The 21,386-nt window shown below is 48.0% G+C and overlaps 1 protein-coding gene across 3 annotated transcripts in view; it reads right to left on the minus strand.

Annotated features, from left to right (window-relative positions):
• IRAK2 (interleukin 1 receptor associated kinase 2) overlaps positions 1-21,386 on the minus strand; it is a 292,230-nt gene that overhangs the window by 158,259 nt on the left and 112,585 nt on the right. For all 3 annotated transcript variants that reach the window (XM_085624476.1, XM_085624478.1, XM_085624477.1), the window contains one exon: positions 7,310-7,462. In XM_085624476.1, coding sequence (XP_085480602.1) covers positions 7,310-7,462 — 153 coding nt within the window. The remainder of the gene's footprint in view (positions 1-7,309; positions 7,463-21,386) is intronic.

A 21,386-nucleotide genomic window follows, 5' to 3' on the forward strand; every position in this document is an offset into this window, starting at 1 on the left:
CACCGGGTAAAACTGGGAAATTTCCTTTCGGAAACGGTTTCTGTAGGGTGAGCCAGTGGCCCCTCTGGTCTTGGACTTCCTCACCCAAGTCCAGTTCTGAATGTAACTACATGGGCATAACAAGGAAACACTTTTTAGTTATTTAGGGAGACTAAAGGCCGATCTGTTGTTTAAAAACAAAAAAACCTTGATGCCATAGCTCCTCCTTGTATGTGTGGTAGATGCTGCTATTTGCGGCGTCGGGGTGGGAGGGGTGGCCCCCGGTTTTCAATCATCGGTGCTTTATATTTTGGTCACCTGGTGGGTGCAGGGGTCCTTTGATATATCCATGAGATATAACCAATTGGTTCAATATTGACCGAGCCTTTGAGGTTGGAATATTATTTATTGGCCCCTGTTACTCAAAGAATAAATCAGGACAAAATATTTATATATGACGTGTCCTTTTCTATCTATAGGCAGTCTTTGTTTGGAACGGTATACGCCTGTAGAAGCTGTGCCGAAGCTCGTTGTGAGGTGTTTTTGATCCCGTAAGAACCATAGTGCCATAGCTCCAGTGGTGGGGCGTCGCTGAAGTTACAAGAAGGTAGAGAGTTTTATGGATATACTGATGAGTGCTCCCGAATAGGAAGGCAGGCAACTATAACGGGTCGTATTTTTTGTGTGCATTATTATTTTGTCCATCTGCAGGGAACGAGCAAAGTTTGATGTACGCTTGTGCCTGCTCGGTCATCACTTCTCACAACTAGAAGAAGGAAAATTAAGGTATAGTTGTGTGTTCCACTAAGTGGTAGGGGGAATGATAGTGAGGCATAATAAGACTCTAGAATTATGTATCAAAATGTTGTTATCCTTTATAGGGAGGTCATATATACCCCTATTCATTATCATATATATGGTGCGAATTGGAGGAGATTTATGACCATATCAGAGGAAGAAACAGATCCCCCTTGGTCTAGTGATACATCATTTGTCGGGTGGGTAACTCCCTCAAATCATACTTGTGTGTGGGTGTTCTTGTATATGGATGTGGTACGAGTTGGAGTGATTTATACTGAAATGTGAATCACCATTCTGGAAACCAAAATTGTAATATAGATGTGTTTATTGTATTTGTAAATGATAAAATAGTTATATAGATTGACTTGCATAAATTTGATAAAAGATAAAACTAACAATGTAATATACAATGTGTCAGAATATAATGATAGAATTTTAATTGTACTTTTTTATGTATTGTTGTTTTAGACTGTATGGGGAGACACTGATTTGTTACATTAAGCCTGAGGAAGGTGGTGAATCACACTATACCACCGAAATGTGTCGCTTTGTGTCGATTGAGCATCCAAGCACTCCTGGGGTCCATTAGGAAAGAAAATAACATGACTAAGTGGTGACCCAGGGTTGTTTAGTTCTAAGACTTGGTTTGCCAATTTGATGTATTGGATTTTTATGTCTCAACTATTGCCATAGTCTTTTTGATTGTGTTTCTTTTAGGAAATGTTTTAATCTTATCTGACCATCTACTGCATATTGATGATATAGATGTTGTTTTAAAATGAAATTGTTTTTTTAATCCTGTATATTTTTGAATCCTATGAGGAGAATATATAATAAAACACAGTACAATTTTTATATTATTTTGTTGGTTTCTTGTGAATGTTAGTGATCTGAAAAGTGTAGGTGTGACAGTGAAGTGTATTTGTATGCTTAGAAAAGGACCCCAAAGGGATCTGGTCTTTGACAGAAGTGTCTATTTTTGGCGTCCTGTCCCTTTGGTGAGTGGGACCCCTCTCCCCTAATTTTGGATATAGTTCGGTATAAGAAACACTATTTTACATTTTTGCTTCTAAATTCAAGGTGCTTTAGAGATATATATTTAAAATGGACAAAACAAAAATCATCTTTTGGGTTACCTTTCAAATTCTCATTTATTTTTAATATAAGATCACCATACCACTATACGTCTATCAAACAAAAATGGAGGCACTGCTGCTAAGCGGTGGCGATCTAACCTACATCCTGCTGCTAAGCGATGGAATCTAACCTACATCCTGTGCGACTTGCCTCTTCCACAATTATGTAGCACCTGTTACGTTGGTCTTCGTTATTCCCACTCAAGAAAACTGTGATGGAAAATGCACAGATCACTTTGTATGAAAGGGCCAAATGGAACTGTTCCCCCTCATACAAGGTCTTTCTACAGATCAATCAATCAATCATTACACTTATAGAGCACGCTACTTACCCGCGAGGGTCTCAAGGCGCTGTGGGGAGGGGGTGCTGCTACTGCTCGAAGAGCCAGGTCTTGAGGAGTCTTCTGAAGGTGAGCAGGTCCTGGGTCTGCCGTAGGTGGATAGGGAGGGTTTTCCAGGTTTTGGCGGCGAGGAAGGAGAAGGATCTGCCGCCGGAGGTCGTTCGTTGGATGCTGGGGACAGCGGCGAGTGCGAGGCTGGCGGAGCGGAGCTGGTGGGTGGGGGTGTAGAAGCTGAGTCGACTGTTGAGGTAGGCTGGTCCAGTGTTGTGGAGTGCTTTGTGTGTGTGTGGGTGAGTAGTTTGAAGGTGATCCTCTTTTCGACGGGGAGCCAGTGTAGGTCTCTCAGGTGGGGGGTGATGTCGCTGCGGCGAGGGACGTTGAGGATCAGTCGGGCGGAGACGTTTTGAATGCGTTGAAGTCGTCGCAGGTGTTTGGCCGGGATACCTGCGTAGAGTGCGTTGCCGTAGTCTAACCTGCTGCTGACGAGGGCCTGGGTCACCGTTCTCGTTTCGGTGGGGATCCACTTGTAGATCCTGCGGAGCATGCAGAGGGTGTTGAAGCAGGAGGAGGAGACGGTGTTGACCTGCTTCGACATGGAGAGGGAGGAGTCGAGAATGATTCCCAGGTTGCGTGCGTGATCGGTGGGTGTTGGTGCTGTTTCCAACGTGGTTGGCCACCAGTAGTCGTCCTAGGTGGAGGGGGTGGTTCCAAGGATGAGGACCTCAGTCTTGTCCGACTTCAGCTTCAGTCGGCTGTTCCTCATCCATTCAGCGACTGCCTTCGTTCCCTCGAGGAGGTTGGTTTTGGTGGTGTGTGGGTCCTTGGTGAGGGAGAGGATCAGCTGGGTGTCGTCGGCAAAGGAGATGATGTTGAGATCGTGCTGGCGGGTGATGTGAGCGAGGGGGGCCATGTAGACGTTGAACAGCGTCTGGCTGAGCCCTGGGGTACGCCGCAGATGAGGTCGGTGGCTTCGGAATGGAAGGGAGGGAGGCGGACTCTCTGGATTCTGCCGGAGAGGAAAGATGTGGTCCAGTCCAGGGCCTTCTCTTGGATTCCGGCTTCTTGGAGGCGTGTCTTTAGTGTGCAGTGGCAGACCGTGTCGAAGGCGGCTGATGGGTCCAGGAGGATGAGGGCTGATGTTTCGCCGTTGTCTAGTTGGATCCTGATGTCGTCTGTGGCGGCGATGAGGGCTGTCTCGGTGCTGTGGTTTCTTCGGAATCCGGACTGGGATGAGTCTAGGATGATGTTGTCCTCGAGGTAGCGGGTCAGTTGAGTGTTGACAACTTTCTCGATGACCTTCGCCGGGAACGGGAGCAGGGAGATGGGCCGGAAATTCTTGAGGTCCTTGGGGTCCGCCTTGGGTTTTTTGAGGAGGGCGTGGATCTCGGCATGCTTCCAGCTTTCCGGAAAAGTGGCTGTCTCGAGGGAGATGTTGATTACCTTCCATAGTTGGGGTGTGATGGCTGCGTCCGCTTTGTTGAATATGTGGTGTGGGCAGGGGTCTGACGGTGATCCTGAGTGGATGGAGTTCATGATCTTGCGTGTTTCGTCGTCGTTGGTCCAGGAGGTCAGGCGGTTGAAGCGGGTGGTGTTCGCAGGGGGGGTGGAGTCTGGCGTAGTCGGGCGGTTGTGGTGTTGAAGCAGTCGTGGATGTCAGCGATCTTGCGGTGGAAGAAGGTGGCCAGCGAGTCGCACAGTTCTTGTGAGGGCGGGATGTCAATGGTGTTGGCGCTGGGGTTGGAGAGTTCCTTCACGATGCTTTAGAGCTCTTTGCTGTCGTGTGCGTGGTTGTCCAGGCGGGCTTTGAAAGAAGATCTCTTCGCTAATCTCATGAGGTGGTGATGTCTGCGGGTGACGTCTTTGTGGACTGCGTAGCTGTCTGATGTTCGTTCATGGAGCCATTTCTTCTCCAGTTTCCGGCATGCTCGTTTGGAGGTCTGGAGCTCTTCGTGAACCAGGTGGCTTTCTTAATGGTGCGGCTGTTGGAGGGTTTCTTGAGTGGGGCGACGGTGTTGGCGCAGTCGTTGATCCATTTTCTGAAGTTGCATGCGGCGGTGTCTGGGTCGGTGGGTGGGATCTGGGCGAGGGTGGTGGTCAGCTGTTCTTCTGTGACTTTGCTCCAGCAGCGGCGGGGTGGCTGTTGGGTGCGGTGGTGGGCTTCTTGTAGGTGAAATGGATGCATCGGTGATCGGTCCAGTGGAGTTTGGTGGTGTGGTCGAAGGAGACGTAGGGGCTTGTGGAGAAGATGGGGTCAAGCGAGTGGCCGGCGGCATGGGTGGGAGTGGTGACGAGTGGACTGAGGCAGAGGTTGGCGAGGTTGGCGATCAGGGTGGCGGAGTTGGCGTTGTTGTTCTCGAGGTGGAAGTTCAGGTCCCCGAGGAGGATGTAGTCCGTGGAGGTGAGTGCATGGGTACTGACGAGGTCGGCGATGGAGTCGCTGAACTGTGGCCGGGGTCAGGGGGGTCTGTAGACGACGGTTCCTCTGAGGGTGGTGTTGGAGTCGGTGTGGATCCGGAAGTGCAGGTGTTCGGCGGTGCTGATGGTGTCGTCTGCGTGGGTGGAAACCTTGAGGATGGACTTGTTTACGATGGCTATTCCTCCTCCAATTCCGTTGGTACGGTCTCTGCGAGAGATCTTGTAGCCGTCCGGGACGGCTATGCCGATGTCGGATGCCGAGGAGTCGTTCCACCAGGTCTCGGTCAGGAAGGCAACGTCTGGGGCGGAGGTGTCTAGCAGGTCCCAGAGCTCTACGGCGTGTTTGCGTGCGGAGCGTGTGTTTAGGAGTATGCAGCGGAGGTGGTTGGGTCCGGTCCTTGGTGGTTTGGCAGTTCTGTCACAGGTGAAGCTGCAGGTGCGGCAGGAGAAAGGTCCGTGGGTGCGAATTGGGGCAGCCTGGAAGCAGGTTGGTCTCGCCCGGCGTTGAGTGCGTGGAGGGTGATGGCATCGTATCGGAGTCTGGCGTCGTGGTGGTCGTGGGGTCCAGGGGTTCTGGCGCTGAGCGCGGTCCTGGCGCAGACGGGCTTGCCTTTGGCGCGAATTTGGTGCGCCCGCTGCGCGCAGCCGCCATAAGAAGGGGAGGTGGGAGGGAGGAGCAGCTGGGAGGGAGGAGAACGGCGAATAGGAGTGAGGGGGGCAGGCCCGCAGGTGACGCAGCAGCGGGAAACAGCGAAGGAGACTCAAGGCAAGGGGCGGGGCCGCAGGGGACGCAGCGGCGGGAGAGCGGATGGCAGGGGCGGCGAGGGGAACAAGGCACAAGGGTATAGAAGCAAAATACGAACAAACAGGGCAGAAAGGCAGTACAGTACAAAACAGTACACAAGCAGGTGACAGGCAAACCGTAACATGTGCAACAGTGACCAGTGAGCAGGAACGAACCTTTCCAGCAGCATTAATCAGCTGGGAACAAACACAGGCACAGTCAGGTGGAGCTGCGCGGTGTGGGAAGCGACTGCCCTGGCAACGGGGTCAAGGGGTCGCTCTCACTGCCACGCAGCGGCCGCCATAAGAAGGGGAGGTGGGAGGGAGGAGCAGTTGGGAGGGGGGAGAACGGCGGATGGGAGCAAGGGGGGCGGGGACACAGGGGACGCAGCGGCGGGAGAGCGGATGGCAGGGACGGCGAGGGGAACAAGGCACAATGGTATAGAAGCACAATACCAACAAACAGGGCAGAAAGGCAGTACAGTACAAAACAGTACACAAGCAGGTGACAGGAAAACAGTAACAGGTGCAACAGTGACCAGTGTGCAGGAACGAACCTTCCCAGCAGCAGCAGCAATCAGCTGGGAACAAACACGGGCACAGTCAGGTGGAGCTGCGCCGCGTGGGGAGCGATTTGGGAATCAGACCGCTCCTGTGGAAGGTTATGCAACCTGGAATATTCAACTGGAGAGGGCATGAGCTATAACTGTGGTTTGGTACATCTATTTGGCTGAGAATGTGAATACAGAAAGACTGGTGTGAACTAGCAAAGCTTTCTATTTCAAAGGATCTATTTTATCCATAGTAGTCATAACCAGAATATTAAAAGGTACTGCAATTACGACTTGCACATAGTTCAAAGGGCCTCATGGTGATTTGAGACTGGGGTCAGATTATGGTCATGGGGAGTCTTCACAACGTCAGAGGCATCTACTAACTTCAGGGTGGTGTTCTTCCGAGTATGTGAAAGTTAATCGACAACAAGCACACACCCTGGCATTAACAGATGCATGAACCCTCTTGGCCAACTGTAAGAGATCACACACAAGTCGTTTATCATACAGGAAACTAAACACACACAAACACACACACACACACACACACACACACACACACACACACACACACACACACACACACACACACACACACACACACACACACACACACACACACACACACACACACACACACACACACACACACACACACACACACACACACACACACACACACACACACACACACACACACACACACACACACACACACACACACACACACACACACACACACACACACACACACACTCTCCCCTAATAACTTAAAAAGAGGTGCTGCCACAAACACATCACTAAATCTGTAGTATGTTCCACTGTGGTGAAACCAATGAAAGACAGTAGGGGAACTTACACTTACTTGGTGGGTGGGAGCCATTTTCACCAATAATCTAATTTCAGTACAAAAGTTAGATGTTTCTAGGATGGTGCTAGGCCCCATTGATTTTACCACAATACCTTTATTTTATATAGGTTTATAGAATTTTCTAAATCTCTACATCCTCTTTCGCATGGGCAAACATTTCAGATTTGAGAAACTCGACGAATGTATTTTGCACTCAATAATCTGGAAACACAAAGGAGACAAGGCTCTTTACAAAAGGAACTTTGTGACTTTTAAATCTCTGTCTCTACAAATTTCCCTTCTGCATGTTCAGGGTGTTAGTAATAAGCCTCATAAAGAGTTAGTCAAAGCAATCAAATCACAAAGCCAGTGACTTCAGATAAATAACCTGCGACAGATTCGGGTGGGTTGTCCAACAGCTTAGTCTTTAATACCAAACCGAAGATATACCTGGTTCTGTAGAGTCTGGGGAGATGACGACACCAAGGGCCTTTTCTTCTGGACTGTGATTAGTCTTTGCTGCATTGTCCAATGGTTTGCAGTTTTTGGGCTCATTGGGTAACACGTGGTCAGGAAGTGCCTCAAAGCAAGATCCTTTGTACCCTGAAGAAAAAGAAGTACAGTATTAAAAGAGGAAATTGCGAGTTGTTCAGGGGAAAACCAATCACTGCATGAAATTGAGTTACGAACCACACTGATGTCAAAGGACTTTTTGAGCATTTTTGGCATACTGCTAAACCAGATGATGGTCAAATATGAATTGAGCATAAAACGCTACAAGCTGTCCAAAGTGCTGGCTAGTGTTGTCTGGAGAGTTGCTAGCTGGTTCAGAGAAAGTACCAGCCATTTCCTCATATATTGAGATCTTGTACGCACACAATGCGGGTACTAGAGCAGGAATTTGTGCCCATCACCTGTATTCATGTTTATCATTGAAACCCCAGCTTTGATTGGTTTAGTGCAGGAGTAGTTACACAATACTACTGTTATTATCACCTTATGAACTTGTATTTAATATTTTAAGTATAATTCAAATAAGAAAAAAACTAACTTTGGCAGGTGTTCTCATTCTTTCACCACTATTCGTATTAATATAATTCCAAAGTAGTAAGTTGGTGGCAGGTCAGCTGAAATAACCGTGGCAAGCATATTACTAGCAGTAGATTCTGGACGGTCGTGGGCTTTGGGGCTGAGGTGAAGTCCGGAAAAAAACCTGCATATAAAATAATCTGGTGGATAAGCAGACTTCTGACAGATTATTTTGCAGAAGGATGGAACTGACTTCTGAAGAAGGATAAAACGGACAGATATTTTCCTAGTATTCTATTTTCTGGTGTCCTATCTTTTGCGAATTATTTGACTTCAATGCAGATTATGGCTGTAGCCACAAAACGGTATGATTGCAGTGGCTCAATAGGTAATCATCATATCATAATATAAAGTCTTTATTATCGATTATATTCATCATAAAAGACAGTACAGTGTAAAAAGGATATTCCATACAGTAAAAAAGAAAGACATTTCAATGGTAAAAGCTAGATAAAAAACTAAATAAAACACAGTGCTGGGTGCCTATTATGTCCTATTTCTGATAATCCAGGCCCAACCCAGAAATGTGGCCACGGCAATTAAAGTGCAATTACTAGTATCAGATCTTAATATTCTTAACGCCTCGAGCCCCACTCTGGTACCCAAGTTTCGACATATGGGTTTGAGCCATTTTGCTCGGGGGGCTACATAGGCCGGGCAGACAAAAAATATATGGCCAGCGGATTCAACACAGTCGGAGCACCAGCGACAGGAAGCACTCACCTCTCCCTTCCAGCTTTTGGTGAACGATCTGGTGGGTAGGGAACCAACCCTAAATTGGTGGTAAAGTTTCCTGTCGCTGGGCCTACAAATAATGTCCCAATAATCTTCTAAATATGGGACATTTTTTTGCTCTAGAAACCTGCCAGTCAAAGACTCTACTGATGTTTGTGTTAGCTGCTTCTGGTGAACCTGGGACCAGTAGAGACCTTTGAATAATTGTTTGGGTGGGAAGGGGTTATTAGCGGGGTCGGACCATAAATTTCCCAATCCCATGGATTCCAGTAGCAAACTAACTTGCTTAAACCAGACTATGTTGCCAGAGCCCAAAATGGAACGAACATCCAAAAATTCCTTAGCATATGGAGCTAATTCCGGGGTGGTCCATAATCTTCTCCAGAAGGCCAGAGGTTTAAACCGGGCAATGTCATCGAAAGAGCGACACCCAAGATCCAGTAAAAGTGGTTTCACTGGGCTTGAACTAGGAAGGCCCGTGAGATTCCTCAGAAATTTATTTTGCGCCTTGACCACAGGGGATAGATCCGCAAAATCCCAGAGTTCTGCATCGTAAATAATCGCAGAGCTGATCCTGGAGTTATAAATCTGAATTGCTGGACCTATCCTTTTTATCTGGGACTGTTTTTGCTCTTTTACCAAACACCCGGAAAGCTGGGCAAATTTAAGAGATAGAATGTCAATTTGCGGCTTCCAGCTCAGTTTGTTCTCAAGAGCAACCCCCAGATAGGTCATGATGTTCGTACGCTCAAGTGTTTCGTTATTCATTGTGACATGACCTGCCAAGCTTCTTCCTTTATTGAAAACCATATACTTGGTTTTGGAGACGTTTACTTGCAGATCATGGTCAAGGCAAAATTTTTCGAATTCATTCAGGGCCCCCTGTAGCCCCATCTGTGTCTGTGACAGTAATAGGGTGTCATCGGCAAACATGAGCAGTGGGATCTTAGTACCACCCAAGGAGGGGGCGTCGGTTGAAATAGATGAGAAATACTGCACAACTCTATTAATGAATAACAAAAAGAGAGTTGGCGCTAGGACGCACCCTTGCCTGACACCCCTATTTACTTTAAATTTGTCAGTGACCTGCCCTTGGTTCCCCCAGCGGACTTGAGCAAAGTTATCATCATCGTGCAGCCTGATGACGATGTTCAGAAGGTCAATGGGCATCCCTAACCCGGCTAACACCCCCCATAGTTTTGTCCTGGGGACTAGATCAAAGGCTGACCGAAGGTCAACGAAAGCGGCATATAAAGTGCCGCCGCAGAGGTAGACCGTTTTCCAGACGATCAGTTGAAACCTGAAAACCTGGTCAATGGTGCTAATGCATGATCTAAACCCAGCCTGCAATGGCGTAATGATGTCCTCCTGCTCGATCCAAGACTGGATTCTTGCCAGAATCATCCTGGCAATGATTTTTTTTAATCGAGTCAATTAAGCTAATCGGGCGATAATTCCCTGGGCACGAGCGATCACCCTTCTTGAAGATGGGCAATATCTCGGCACCTTTCCATGATTCGGGAATAGCCGCCCCCTTAGCTAGGGCAGTGGCCAAGAATGCAATATATGGCACCCAGTTACTATAGTCTGATTTAAAAAGGTCCGCCGGGACACAGTCGATGCCCGGGGCCTTTCCACTGGGAATCTTACTTTAAGCCATCTCGACTTCTTTGCAATCGAACGAAAAGTTTTGGAGGATGGACAATTCCCGAAAGATTGGGGGAATAGTCTCTTCAGCCAAATTGGTGTTGGAAAACTGCGACTCGAAATGCAGCACCCAGGTGTCAGGGAGGACATGGTTTGAGGGGATCTGCGAGCTCATAGAGTTGCCCCACTTCACAATGTGCCAGAACTTGGTCGAGTTTTTTTCTTTACTGGCAACCAAGAGATCATGCCAGTGTTCGTTGTCCCAATCTTGTTTAGCCAGAACTTTGGCCTTACTATAGTTACTCCTAGCTGATCTAATATTGTCCAGGTTTTTGGATTTGATTACGGATTTTAATTTGCCATAAAATTCACGGCACACTTTATTGTACCAGTGTGTACGCTTGGGTTGGGTGGATTTCTTTGCCTTACCCGGCTTTGAAAAAAGAGCCTTGAGACCCAAAAACAGATTTTCGTGGATACGCGTAGCCTCCCCAATGACAGCTTCATGGTTTTGGAGGGTGTAAAAAGCTTCCATCGCACCTGAGACTTGCGAGCTAATTTCGGTAAGTACAGCGCTATCAATGCCAACCCTTTCCCAACGCACTCTCCGTAGATTGTTGGTTAGGAGGGCGTCTGCAGTAACAGACTTGGTGGGTTCGTTTCTGCTTACTGTACAAAGCGAGAAGCTCAGTACTAGGGGATTGTGGTCACTCTCAGGGTGATCTAAAACCACCATGTCGTTTAGGGTGGACCAGAACTCCACTTTAACAAGGGCATAGTCAATTCTGCTACGCCGACGACCATCGGCAAATGTGTCACAGCCATTTTTATCGGAGTTGGTCCGACCGTTGGCTGCCCTGAAGCCACGCCCCATACACAGACTCATCCACTGAACGGCAGATTCTGTCCACTTCTTGATAGGTGGAAGATCAAGAGGGGGGGATATTCCAGTTAACGTCCACTTCCATGGTGAGCGAATCCCAGGCTGTGTTCAGAGGTTCAAAACAGCAGTTCAAATCCCCCGCAATTATCACATTAATATCGGGGTTGACGGTTTCCAAAAACCCATCTAATATTAGAAAGGTATTGGAACCTCTCCCGCCTGGTTGGCCCCTGTTGTAAACATTTATAATCATGATATCTGGGTCATCATTAAAGTGTAACAAAATTATCAAAAGGTCTGGACTGTCAATGACCAGTTCGGATAAACTACACTTAAGGGATTGCCTAACCCAGGTACAGAGACCACCTGAAGCTCGGCCCCTTGTCCCGCTTAGGGCCCCTTTGTGGAAATTAATGAAACCAGGGAAATATACCGGGTCCACTCCCCACGTTTCCTGAAACGCCAATATATCATAATTGTCTACCCATGTAGACCACTCCTCTATTGCGGTTTTACTCCTTAGGCCAGCAATGTTCCACGAGACCAAAGTAAGGAGGGGGGGATTGTCATTAACAACGGATATTTGAGCCTGGGACGAGACCTTGGGGACAGGCTGAATTTCAGACTTGCCAGGGGCCAAACACTCATATTCACCTGAGCATGGGTCTATGTGCAGAGGTTTTAGTCTGTCAATGCTGGGCATGCAGGTATGTGATACTAACTCACGGTGTGTGGATGGGGGGCTTACGAGGTTTATACCATGAGAGTTTTCAGAACAATCCAAAACTAGCAAACAGGGATCATGATTACCAAGGGGCATGTGGGGGCTGGTGCATACAGTATTAAAACGCTTGCCATCATTGCCCTAGGGCCCCTCCATGGAACGGCTACTAGTTACATTCCCCGAGCAGACAAAACTACCGGGGCCATTTTCAATACCACTCACACAGCCATGATTGATGTTGTTGTTAATCAGTCAGTCTACCCCTTCCATGTTGTTCAGGGCAAAGTGATTAAACAATGGGAGATGGAAGTCCATTCTAGATGGATAACAATGGCCTCTATTGACCCTTTCCCATCCAGCTGGCAGGTTGTAGCGTGTTTCACGGGAGGCAATGGGAAAGAAGAAACTCAAATCCAAGGTAAGTATACCACTAGAGCTCATAGTATTTGAATTACAGCAAATGTGTCTCACGACTCTGGGGTCCCTGAAATTGATGATTATGCAGTCGCCCTCTACATTCTTGGGTTTAGAACCTAGCCAACTCACCCTTCGTACGAACAAGATTTCAGCACGAAGGCCGGGGGCAGAGGCCTGTTACCATTGAGCCAATGAATCACCTTATTCTTGAGCTCACTATGGAGTTCTATCTTGCCCTGAGAAATCCCTGGAACACCAGCCAAAATAACAGTGTAGGGCAGTGACTCAGGAGGGAGGTTAATACAAGGGTGTTTACAAAACAAACCATCACACTGGGAATCAGTTTGCCCTACAATGTTATTGACCTCATTATTAGGAACATTTATAACCAACTGGTTCGTCCTACCATCTCCGATTGAGGTATGGACAGCTGCCCCTTCGGGGTCCAAAGCAGATGTATTAACTGGGATTCTATGTGCAGGGAGAGTGGAAGGTTTGCTAACCATGGTAGAAGGATTAGTGCCATTTAAAACAGTCTTAGCATTAACAGCCAAGACTGCGGATGAAGTAGTGCTTGGATTTGGCAAGGTCACCAGAGTTTTTTCCAAAAGGGTCTTATTTGCAAGCACAATACTTTCCAGTTTCTCAATAGAAGCCAAAAGTTGCTTAAATCTCTCATAAAATCGGTAATAAGAAATATTTTAGCAATTGTTCAAAGGACTCCAGAGTACTAATGGGTAGTGAATTATCACCAGGCTGGCTAGGTGGGGTCTTACTATGCACAGGGCTGGCATTGGTTGGGGGAATACTACAGGATAACGATGGGTGGGGTACTTTGGGTGGAATGACTAATTTGGGAACTTTAGCACGTCTACCCTTGGATAGCACACCCACACATTTTCTTTTCCCTTTAGTAGGCTGAGGGATGCTTCCTTTATCCACATTGGCATTAGAGGGTTGTACAATAGGGGGCAATGGAGGATTAAGACTGGATTGTACAACAGGAGGTCTGGGCTCTAAAATGGATATACTATCGGGGATTGTGTCCGAAACACTAAAATTCGTCGTATCCAACCCCCCAGTCTCAATGCTGTGCAGCAGGTCAGTTTCGAGTTGGGGCAACCGGCACTCGGGGGAAAGAGCTGACATTATTTTACCAAGAGACGATCTCTTGGCTGTTAAATCCAGGGACAGTCTTTTTTCCGTTAGGGTAATTTCGTGTTCAAGGACACGCACTGCTCTAGTTATAAAGTTATCGAGAGTCCCTGTGACAGTGCCCCCTATATAATCCTGGGCGATCTTCCTTCCAGACCTTAGTGACGTCATCTTCTATCGTGACGAGCATGCTTAAACAATAACCGCAAAAGCAATAACAGCAATAGAGTGTCAGGGACCCTTAACCACACAATGCGTTACGTAAACTAACACTCGGTTTGCATTGACACTGTGCTTAAAACAACAAAGCACTATCAACTAAACATCAAATGGTTTAAAAGGCACAGCAAAATATCATTAAGGTACAAACTCGAGTATTTATGCCAGAATAGCTGATGTTAGTGTGGTGGCCCGGCCACTACTGGCCACGAACGGCCACAAACGGTCCCGCCCTTGTCACGGGCTTCTCCCGGCACGCGACCGCACGCGACCGCGTAGCGGGCTACTGTGTTTCTTTTATGCAGGTAACAAGGTCGGGAAGAGGGCACAGCTGGGCGTGGTGACGGGGCTGCTGGTCCTCGCAGTCCCGTTCGAGTTCGCCTCCCACTGTCTGACCGCTTGGTCAAAGTTCCGCTCACTCTCCACAGCGCTAATCTGACGAACAACTCCAGGTCAGCAGGATATCACACCAAACACCCTCAGACTGCGAACGGCGCCCGCGCAGCGGGGGCCGTGAGTCGTTTATGAGGGGTCAGAGGACAACAAGGGCGGGAAGAGGGCACAGCTGGGCGTGGTGACTGGGCTGCTGGTCCTCGCAGTCCCGTTCGAGTTCGCCTCCCACTGTCTGACCGCTTGGTCAAAGTTCCGCTCACTCTCCACAGCGCTAATCTGACGAGCAACTCCAGGTCAGCAGGATATCACACCAAACACCCTCAGACTGCGAACGGTAATCTAGAACAGCTGCTCTTGGCTCTCTACACTGAAGGATTAGCCCAAACTTTGATATTGATGCAGCTTGGCTACAAGCTTGTTGGACTTGGCCCTTTCTGCAGGATCACCCCAGATATTTTACCTACCTTTGTTGAACATGTTTTTGTTGGCTGCTCAATTTACTTCTGCTACTCAGTGGTAAAGTACTGGTGCTCTCCCTTCCAAACATGGTAAGATTGGTATACTACTGATTAGTCCTTTAATTTACTTAGAAGGCCCTAGTATAAGGTTCTAAATGTACCCAGGGCCTGTAAATTAAATACTACTAGTGGGCTGCAGCACTCATTGAGCCACCCACTAAAGTAGACCTGTAAAGCAGGTCTCCAGGCCTGCCTTTGCAGCCTGTCTGTGCAGTTTTAAAGCGCTGTTAGGACCAAGCAAAATAAACTTTCTGCTAGGCCTAAACCTTACTTATAAGTCACCTCTAAGGTAGGCCGTAAATGCTCATAGGTCAGGGTACCTGGTATTGCAAAAGTAGGACATGTGTACTTAAGTTTTAACATTCCTAAAGTCGTTTCTCACTGCAACAAGGCTACATCTCCCATAGACTAACAGTGGGTTACCTTAGAACACTTAATACGTGATAACTACAGTTTAGGAGCACAAATACATAAGTACTTCTTCCACTCATTGAATTGTAATTTATTGTCCTCTTGGATGGCAAAGTCCAATCTTAAGTTAATTCTGAAAATGCCTCTTTTAGATAGAAAGTTATACAAAATCGGGTTAGGGCCTTTAGGTAGCGTGAGGAAAGGCTAAGCCACAGAACTATGAATATACAAACTACTGCCTTCCTGCTGTATGTATTAAACGATTTCAACATATACAGTACACTTCAATCTACTGTTTGAGCATAATCAAAGCTTTTTGAATAGGATAGTCTTACTTTCTTCACAAAACAGGTTATCTTCTTTGAAACATCAATTGATTGGTACATATCCTACATCTAGTTTATATGTTAATCACAAAATGGACTAAACGTTCTACAGAACTTAGACAATTGAAAGACTTAAGCGTACATCAATATGTTATGATGATTATATGTACATTGTGACCCCAAACATTAAAGGATTGGAAGTTCTGAACAACATGGACAATTAAAATGTTCAAATATACATCAAAGTGTGTGACTAATTGTGACCCCCAACACGGTATAAAATGAGACAAACTCACATCAGTTTATCTGAAAATGAAGTGTTATATAAGTGGGGGAACAAATTACTCTTTAAAAACCTGCGTGTTTAATGCATTCCTACGTTTCAGTAATTATTCTGCACTGTCGTTTGCGACATGATTTTGTTAGGAAGAAATGAATCCTTTGTCCCTTCCCCCATCCTTTATGGCTGACGCTACATTGTCTTTCTTATGTATATTGTTATTAACACATCTATGTCTTTACCTCCTCTTAGTACCTTGCTGGCCGTGTGCGGCTTGACTCATTCTATTGTTTCTATTCACACTCTTATGGCAGCCTGTCGATAGGCTAAGGAACTTGTATTTCTCTGGTACTGGTATAGGTACATCACCCAGGGTCGGAGTAACCTCCATGACACCCGCCATATGTGGATCGCACATATAGCATTAATGTTGGATACTGTAGAGGTTTTTAGGTCTCGCCTGACCCAGCGCATGCACTGATCTGGCAAGACTTAGTAAGGGCTTCAAAAAATGCTACCATGGCCAGCCTACAGTTTGCATGCATGTGCGCGGGCGCGCGCTTACGAGCAGAGGCGCCATATGGCTTTCCTCGTCATGCTCATTAAGCGCATCGCTCGCCGCACTTGATCGCGATCACTTTTACTTTCGCGGCCGTCACTAGCACTATGTCACTGTATGCGGTACAGATCCATTCCACCAGATCCCCAAAATTACTTTGTTACACCATGATACGTATCCCGTGTTGCATCTTTCATATTAAATGCTTATTTTGGTGCTTTAGCATGAAAATAGATGTTTCAAAACAAAAAAGTATCCATTTAACTGAGCAAATTAAATAACGGACTCCGCTGTTTAGCTGCTGTTGGGATGGACTTGTCAAGTGTTCCATTTCTTGTTGAGAAGGCAGGTTTCAGTGAAGCTGTGTTCTGTTGTTTTTAGACGCACATTTGTTTGTTTACGTAAGTGGTTTTCACCTGCTTTCTGCAAGGCGTATGTAATATATTCGGCACCGAGCAGACACTCATTTCCTGGAGAGAATGTTGGTTAAACGAAAGGCAGCAACGAAGCTGACCAACATGTTCGTTCGTATACATTATAATATAGATAATTAGATGATAAAATATAACTCAAAGCCTTTTTGATGAAATTAGTATTTGATGGGACTGGTTGAACTTCTGCTAATTGTGAAAAATATTTCATAGGAGGGACATCGCCATGAAAAAACACACGCACGTCACCTTTTTGATTGTGATTAATATACATTTCTTGCATTACCCCTTTTTTGTTCTCCTCCCCCCCCCCCCCCTCAGCCTCTCTCCCTTTATTTCTGCGTCATCTTAAACCCTCTCTCTTCCTCTCCCTGGACCTCACCATCTTCCACCTTCCTCCCCCCCCCCCCCCCACCTGCTCGATTTTTCTCACTGTATATCTGTGTATAGCGGAGACCTCTTAATATCCACCCATCTCTCTCTCCCCCCACACCCACAGTTTTCTCATTATTTCCCTCTCGCTCTTTCAGTCTCACTCACCGCCCCCTCCCCCCCCCCCCCTTGCTCTAGTGTGCTCGTCCCTGCAATGGATGCGCCGCTGTACGTTATGTGGCTACCAGGCATCTCTAGCCACTTTGATAATTCTACTATGTGTTTGTGCATATTTATTTTAAGTTGTGTCCAGAAGTGTGTGTGTGTGTATGCTCCTTAGGTTCGCGAACCCTGCAGTGGTTACCAAGGGCAAGGAAGCAGTGACCTTCAGGAATGTACAGTTTAGATGTGTTCCGTTCCTCTCTCGGTTAGATGCTGGTGTTTGCTTGGCATGTTTGCCATCTGTCCCACTGAGTGTCTTCCTTTCTGTTTCCCCTTTGTATGGAAAGTATTTAGCTCTGTTCAGGGCTCGAAGGAGAGCGCGGGACCCCTGAAGGATTCCGGAATTTTATCTCCAATTCACGGCTCGGTTCACAATCTGGAAGACGTAACACCGTTGCCCCTTGTGCTGCATCTCACTGTCTCAGTACTCTGCCAATTTCCCTGCCTTCCACTTACCCCTTTTCTTTTCTTAATTTTTGCCCAGTTTCTTGCCGCCTGTGTGCCACAGTTCCAGGACTTCTGTCTGCCCTGCTTCCCTGGGTCTGCCCTGCTTCCCTGGGTCTCCTCTGCTTTCCCGTCTCTCCTAGGGTGACCAACTGGCATTGGTGCAAATTCAGGACGGTGAGTGTAAAAATTCAGGACAAAGGGTCAAAATTGAGGACACAAATTCAGGACAGGAGGTCAAAATTCAGGACAAAACTTCAGAACAATAGGTAAGTTTTACAGACACATCAGAGGAGGTCGCGCAATAGTATATAAGTAAGCCCAGCCATATCCAAACATATTCAACCATTTGCAAACCTATCCATCATGTATCATTTCACTCATCCATCCTTTCACTCATCTATGCATTATCCATCCATCCACCCTTTCACCCTATCCATATGTACACTCATCCCTCCACTCTTCTACCCATCCATCCATTCACACATCCATCCAGCCATTTACCCTTTCACCCATCCAACCATCCTTTCACTTACTCATCGATCCATCCACCCAGTCACTCCTCCTTCCACCCATCCACCCTTTCAGTCATCCATCCATCCTCCCTTTCTCTCTCCATCGACCCTTTCACTTAACCATCCTTCCTTCCATCCACCCACCCATCCATCTACTCATCCACTCATGAATCCATCCATTGACCCAATCACTCGTCCATCCTTTCTCCCATCCATTTATCCTTTCACTCCTTCACTCATCTGTTCATCCTTTTGTCCATCTACCCTCCCTTTCACTCACTCATCCATCCTTACATCCACCCTTTCACTCATCCGTCCATCCATTCACCCTTGCACTTATCAATTCATCAATCCATCCTTTCACTCATCCATCCACCCTTTTACCCATCCAGCTACCCTTCCACCCATACATCCAGCTATTTACCTTTTCTCTCATCCATCCTTCCACTCACTCATCAATCCATCCATCCTCCCTCATTATCCATCTATACAATCTTTCATTCATCCATTCACCCTTTCACTAATTCATCCAACCATCCACCCATCCCTTCACTTACTCACTCGCCCACCTTTTCAAATTTATTTTGAGCTGAGCCTTTTTGAGAAGAGGCCCATCACGAACTTCACCCTCGCTGCAGGAGCCATTCCAGGACTAGGGCAGAAGCCACCCAGGGCGGAGACAGGATCCACCACAGGGGGGACAGGAGCCATCACAGGCGGGGGGGAGGGGGCAGGAGCCACCACATGGGGGGGCAGGAGCGATCATTGGGGGGAGAGAAGGAGCCATCACAGGAGGGGGGAACAGGATCCACCAGGGTGGGTACAGGGGTGGGCATGCAGTATTCTAGTATCATCTTGGTCTCTTCCAGGGTGGGGTAGGGCCTGGACACGACAGCGAGAAGACAGGCTCTCTTTCCAAAATGTTAGTTTTGCCATCCCCCACTGTGATGTACAGTACCTAAAGGAGATACTCCAAGAGAACTGATTTAACTGATTGTCCTCCATACTTTGTTAATCAGTGTGGGTGCGATTGTGCCATTTCTTTATTTTATTACATTATAACTGCATGTTTGAAGAACTGAGGTTTGCTTACAATTTAGTAACAGTAATTAAGCTCTGTGAAGAGAACCACGTGCTGCCTCAGTGTAATCCGGGCCGGTTCTACGATTTTTGGGGTCCTGGGCAGGAAGGAAATGTGTGAGGCCCCTCTAAATTACAGAGACATGACGCATTCAGGGCTGTTTGCATCTGAATAGATGCCCCTGCTCCTGAAGCTGCAGCCCCTCCCTCTCAGTCACCTTCAAGCACCTCCTAACAGCTCATCAAGGGCTGAAGGTGTGAGGGTTGCCATCCCGCTGTGCCTCTCCAATACTGCTGGGTATCTGAGCTTTGGTGCTGCATCGGAGTCTGTTACACCCGACCTCAACAGCATCGGAGTCAAGAAGGAGGTGGGTGGAAGCTGTGCCGGCTTTAGGGTGGTGCGACCGGTGCCTGGTTAAAATTACGGACAAATGGCGTCCGTTAAAGAATCCTTCACGGACAACGGACAGACGGCCGAAATTACGGACTGTCCGTGAAATTTACGGACGGTTGGTCACCCTAGTTTCTCCTCTGCTTCCATGTTTCTCCATGTTTCTCCTCTGCTTCCATGTTTCTCCTGTGCTTTCCTGCCTCCTCTGTTTCTCTGTCTCCTCTGCTTCCATGTTTCTCCTCTGCTTTTCTGCCTCCTCTGCTTTCCTGCCTCCTCTGCTTTCCTGCCTCCTCTGCTTCCCTGTCTCCTCCGTTTCCTCTACGTCCCCAGTCTCTCCTCTACGTCCCCCGTCTCTCCTCTACGTCCCCCGTCTCTCCTCTACGTCCCCCGTCTCTCCTCTACGTCCCCCGTCTCTCCTCTACGTCCCCCGTCTCTCCTCTACGTCCCCCGTCTCTCCTCTACGTTCCCCGTCTCTCCACTCATTCCCCGTCTCTCCTCTGCTTCCCCGTCTCTCCTCTGCTTCCCCGTCTCTCCACTCATTCCCCGTCTCTCCACTCATTCCCCGTCTGTCCTCCGCTTCCCCGTCTCTCCTCTGCTTCCCCGTCTCTCCTCTGCTTCCCCGTCTCTCCTCTGCTTCCCCGTCTCTCCTCTGCTTCCCCGTCTCTCCTCTGCTTCCCCGTCTCTCCTCTGCTTCCCCGTCTCTCCTCTGCTTCCCCGTCTCTCCTCTGCTTCCCCGTCTCTCCTCTGCTTCCCCGTCTCTCCTCTGCTTCCCCGTCTCTCCTCTGCTTCCCCGTCTCTCCTCTGCTTAGGTCTCCTCTGCTTAGGTCTCCTCTGCTTAGGTCTCCTCTGCTTAGGTCTCCTCTGCTTAGGTCTCCTCTGCTTAGGTCTCCTCTGCTTAGGTCTCCTCTGCTTAGGTCTCCTCTGCTTAGGTCTCCTCTGCTTAGGTCTCCTCTGCTTAGGTCTCCTCTGCTTCCCTGTCTCTCATGTGCTTCCATATTTCTCCTCTGCTGCCCTGTCTCGCCTCTGCTTCCATATTTCTCCTCTGCTGCCCTGTCTCGCCTCTGCTGCCCTGTCTCGCCTCTGCTGCCCTGTCTCGCCTCTGCTGCCCTGTCTCGCCTCTGCTGCCCTGTCTCGCCTCTGCTGCCCTGTCTCGCCTCTGCTGCCCTGTCTCGCCTCTGCTGCCCTGTCTCGCCTCTGCTGCCCTGTCTCGCCTCTGCTGCCCTGTCTCGCCTCTGCTGCCCTGTCTCGCCTCTGCTGCCCTGTCTCGCCTCTGCTGCCCTGTCTCTCCTTCTGTCTCCTCTGCTTCCCTGTCATCCCTGCTTCCCTCTTAGGGGGTAGCACAGAAAGGACTACTGTAGGCTCCGAGCTTAATAATTGTTGCTAGCAATGGTAAAATTACATTGTAGGTCAAGGAGAGGATGTGGCTAGAGCGGACGAGTTTGAAATTGGAGAACCAACCAGGTTCGAGTCTCGGCGTCAGCACAAGCACCCTGTGATTCTGGGCGAATCACTTAATATCCCCCTTACCTAACAAAATGAATGTGTCCATCCGTAATGCAACTTATGCTTATGTAAAGCGCTCTGATCCTTTATGGTCGAGTTCGCGCTATATACAAGTCCAACAAAAACAAGCGGCCGTACGGCCGTGAAAGTGAAAGTAATCGCGGTACTGCACGGCGCGCGCGGCCGCACACATGCACTGTAGGTCTAGGCTGG

This window comes from Triturus cristatus, chromosome 9 (assembly GCF_964204655.1).
Source record: "Triturus cristatus chromosome 9, aTriCri1.1, whole genome shotgun sequence".
Lineage (NCBI taxonomy): Eukaryota > Metazoa > Chordata > Amphibia > Caudata > Salamandridae > Triturus > Triturus cristatus.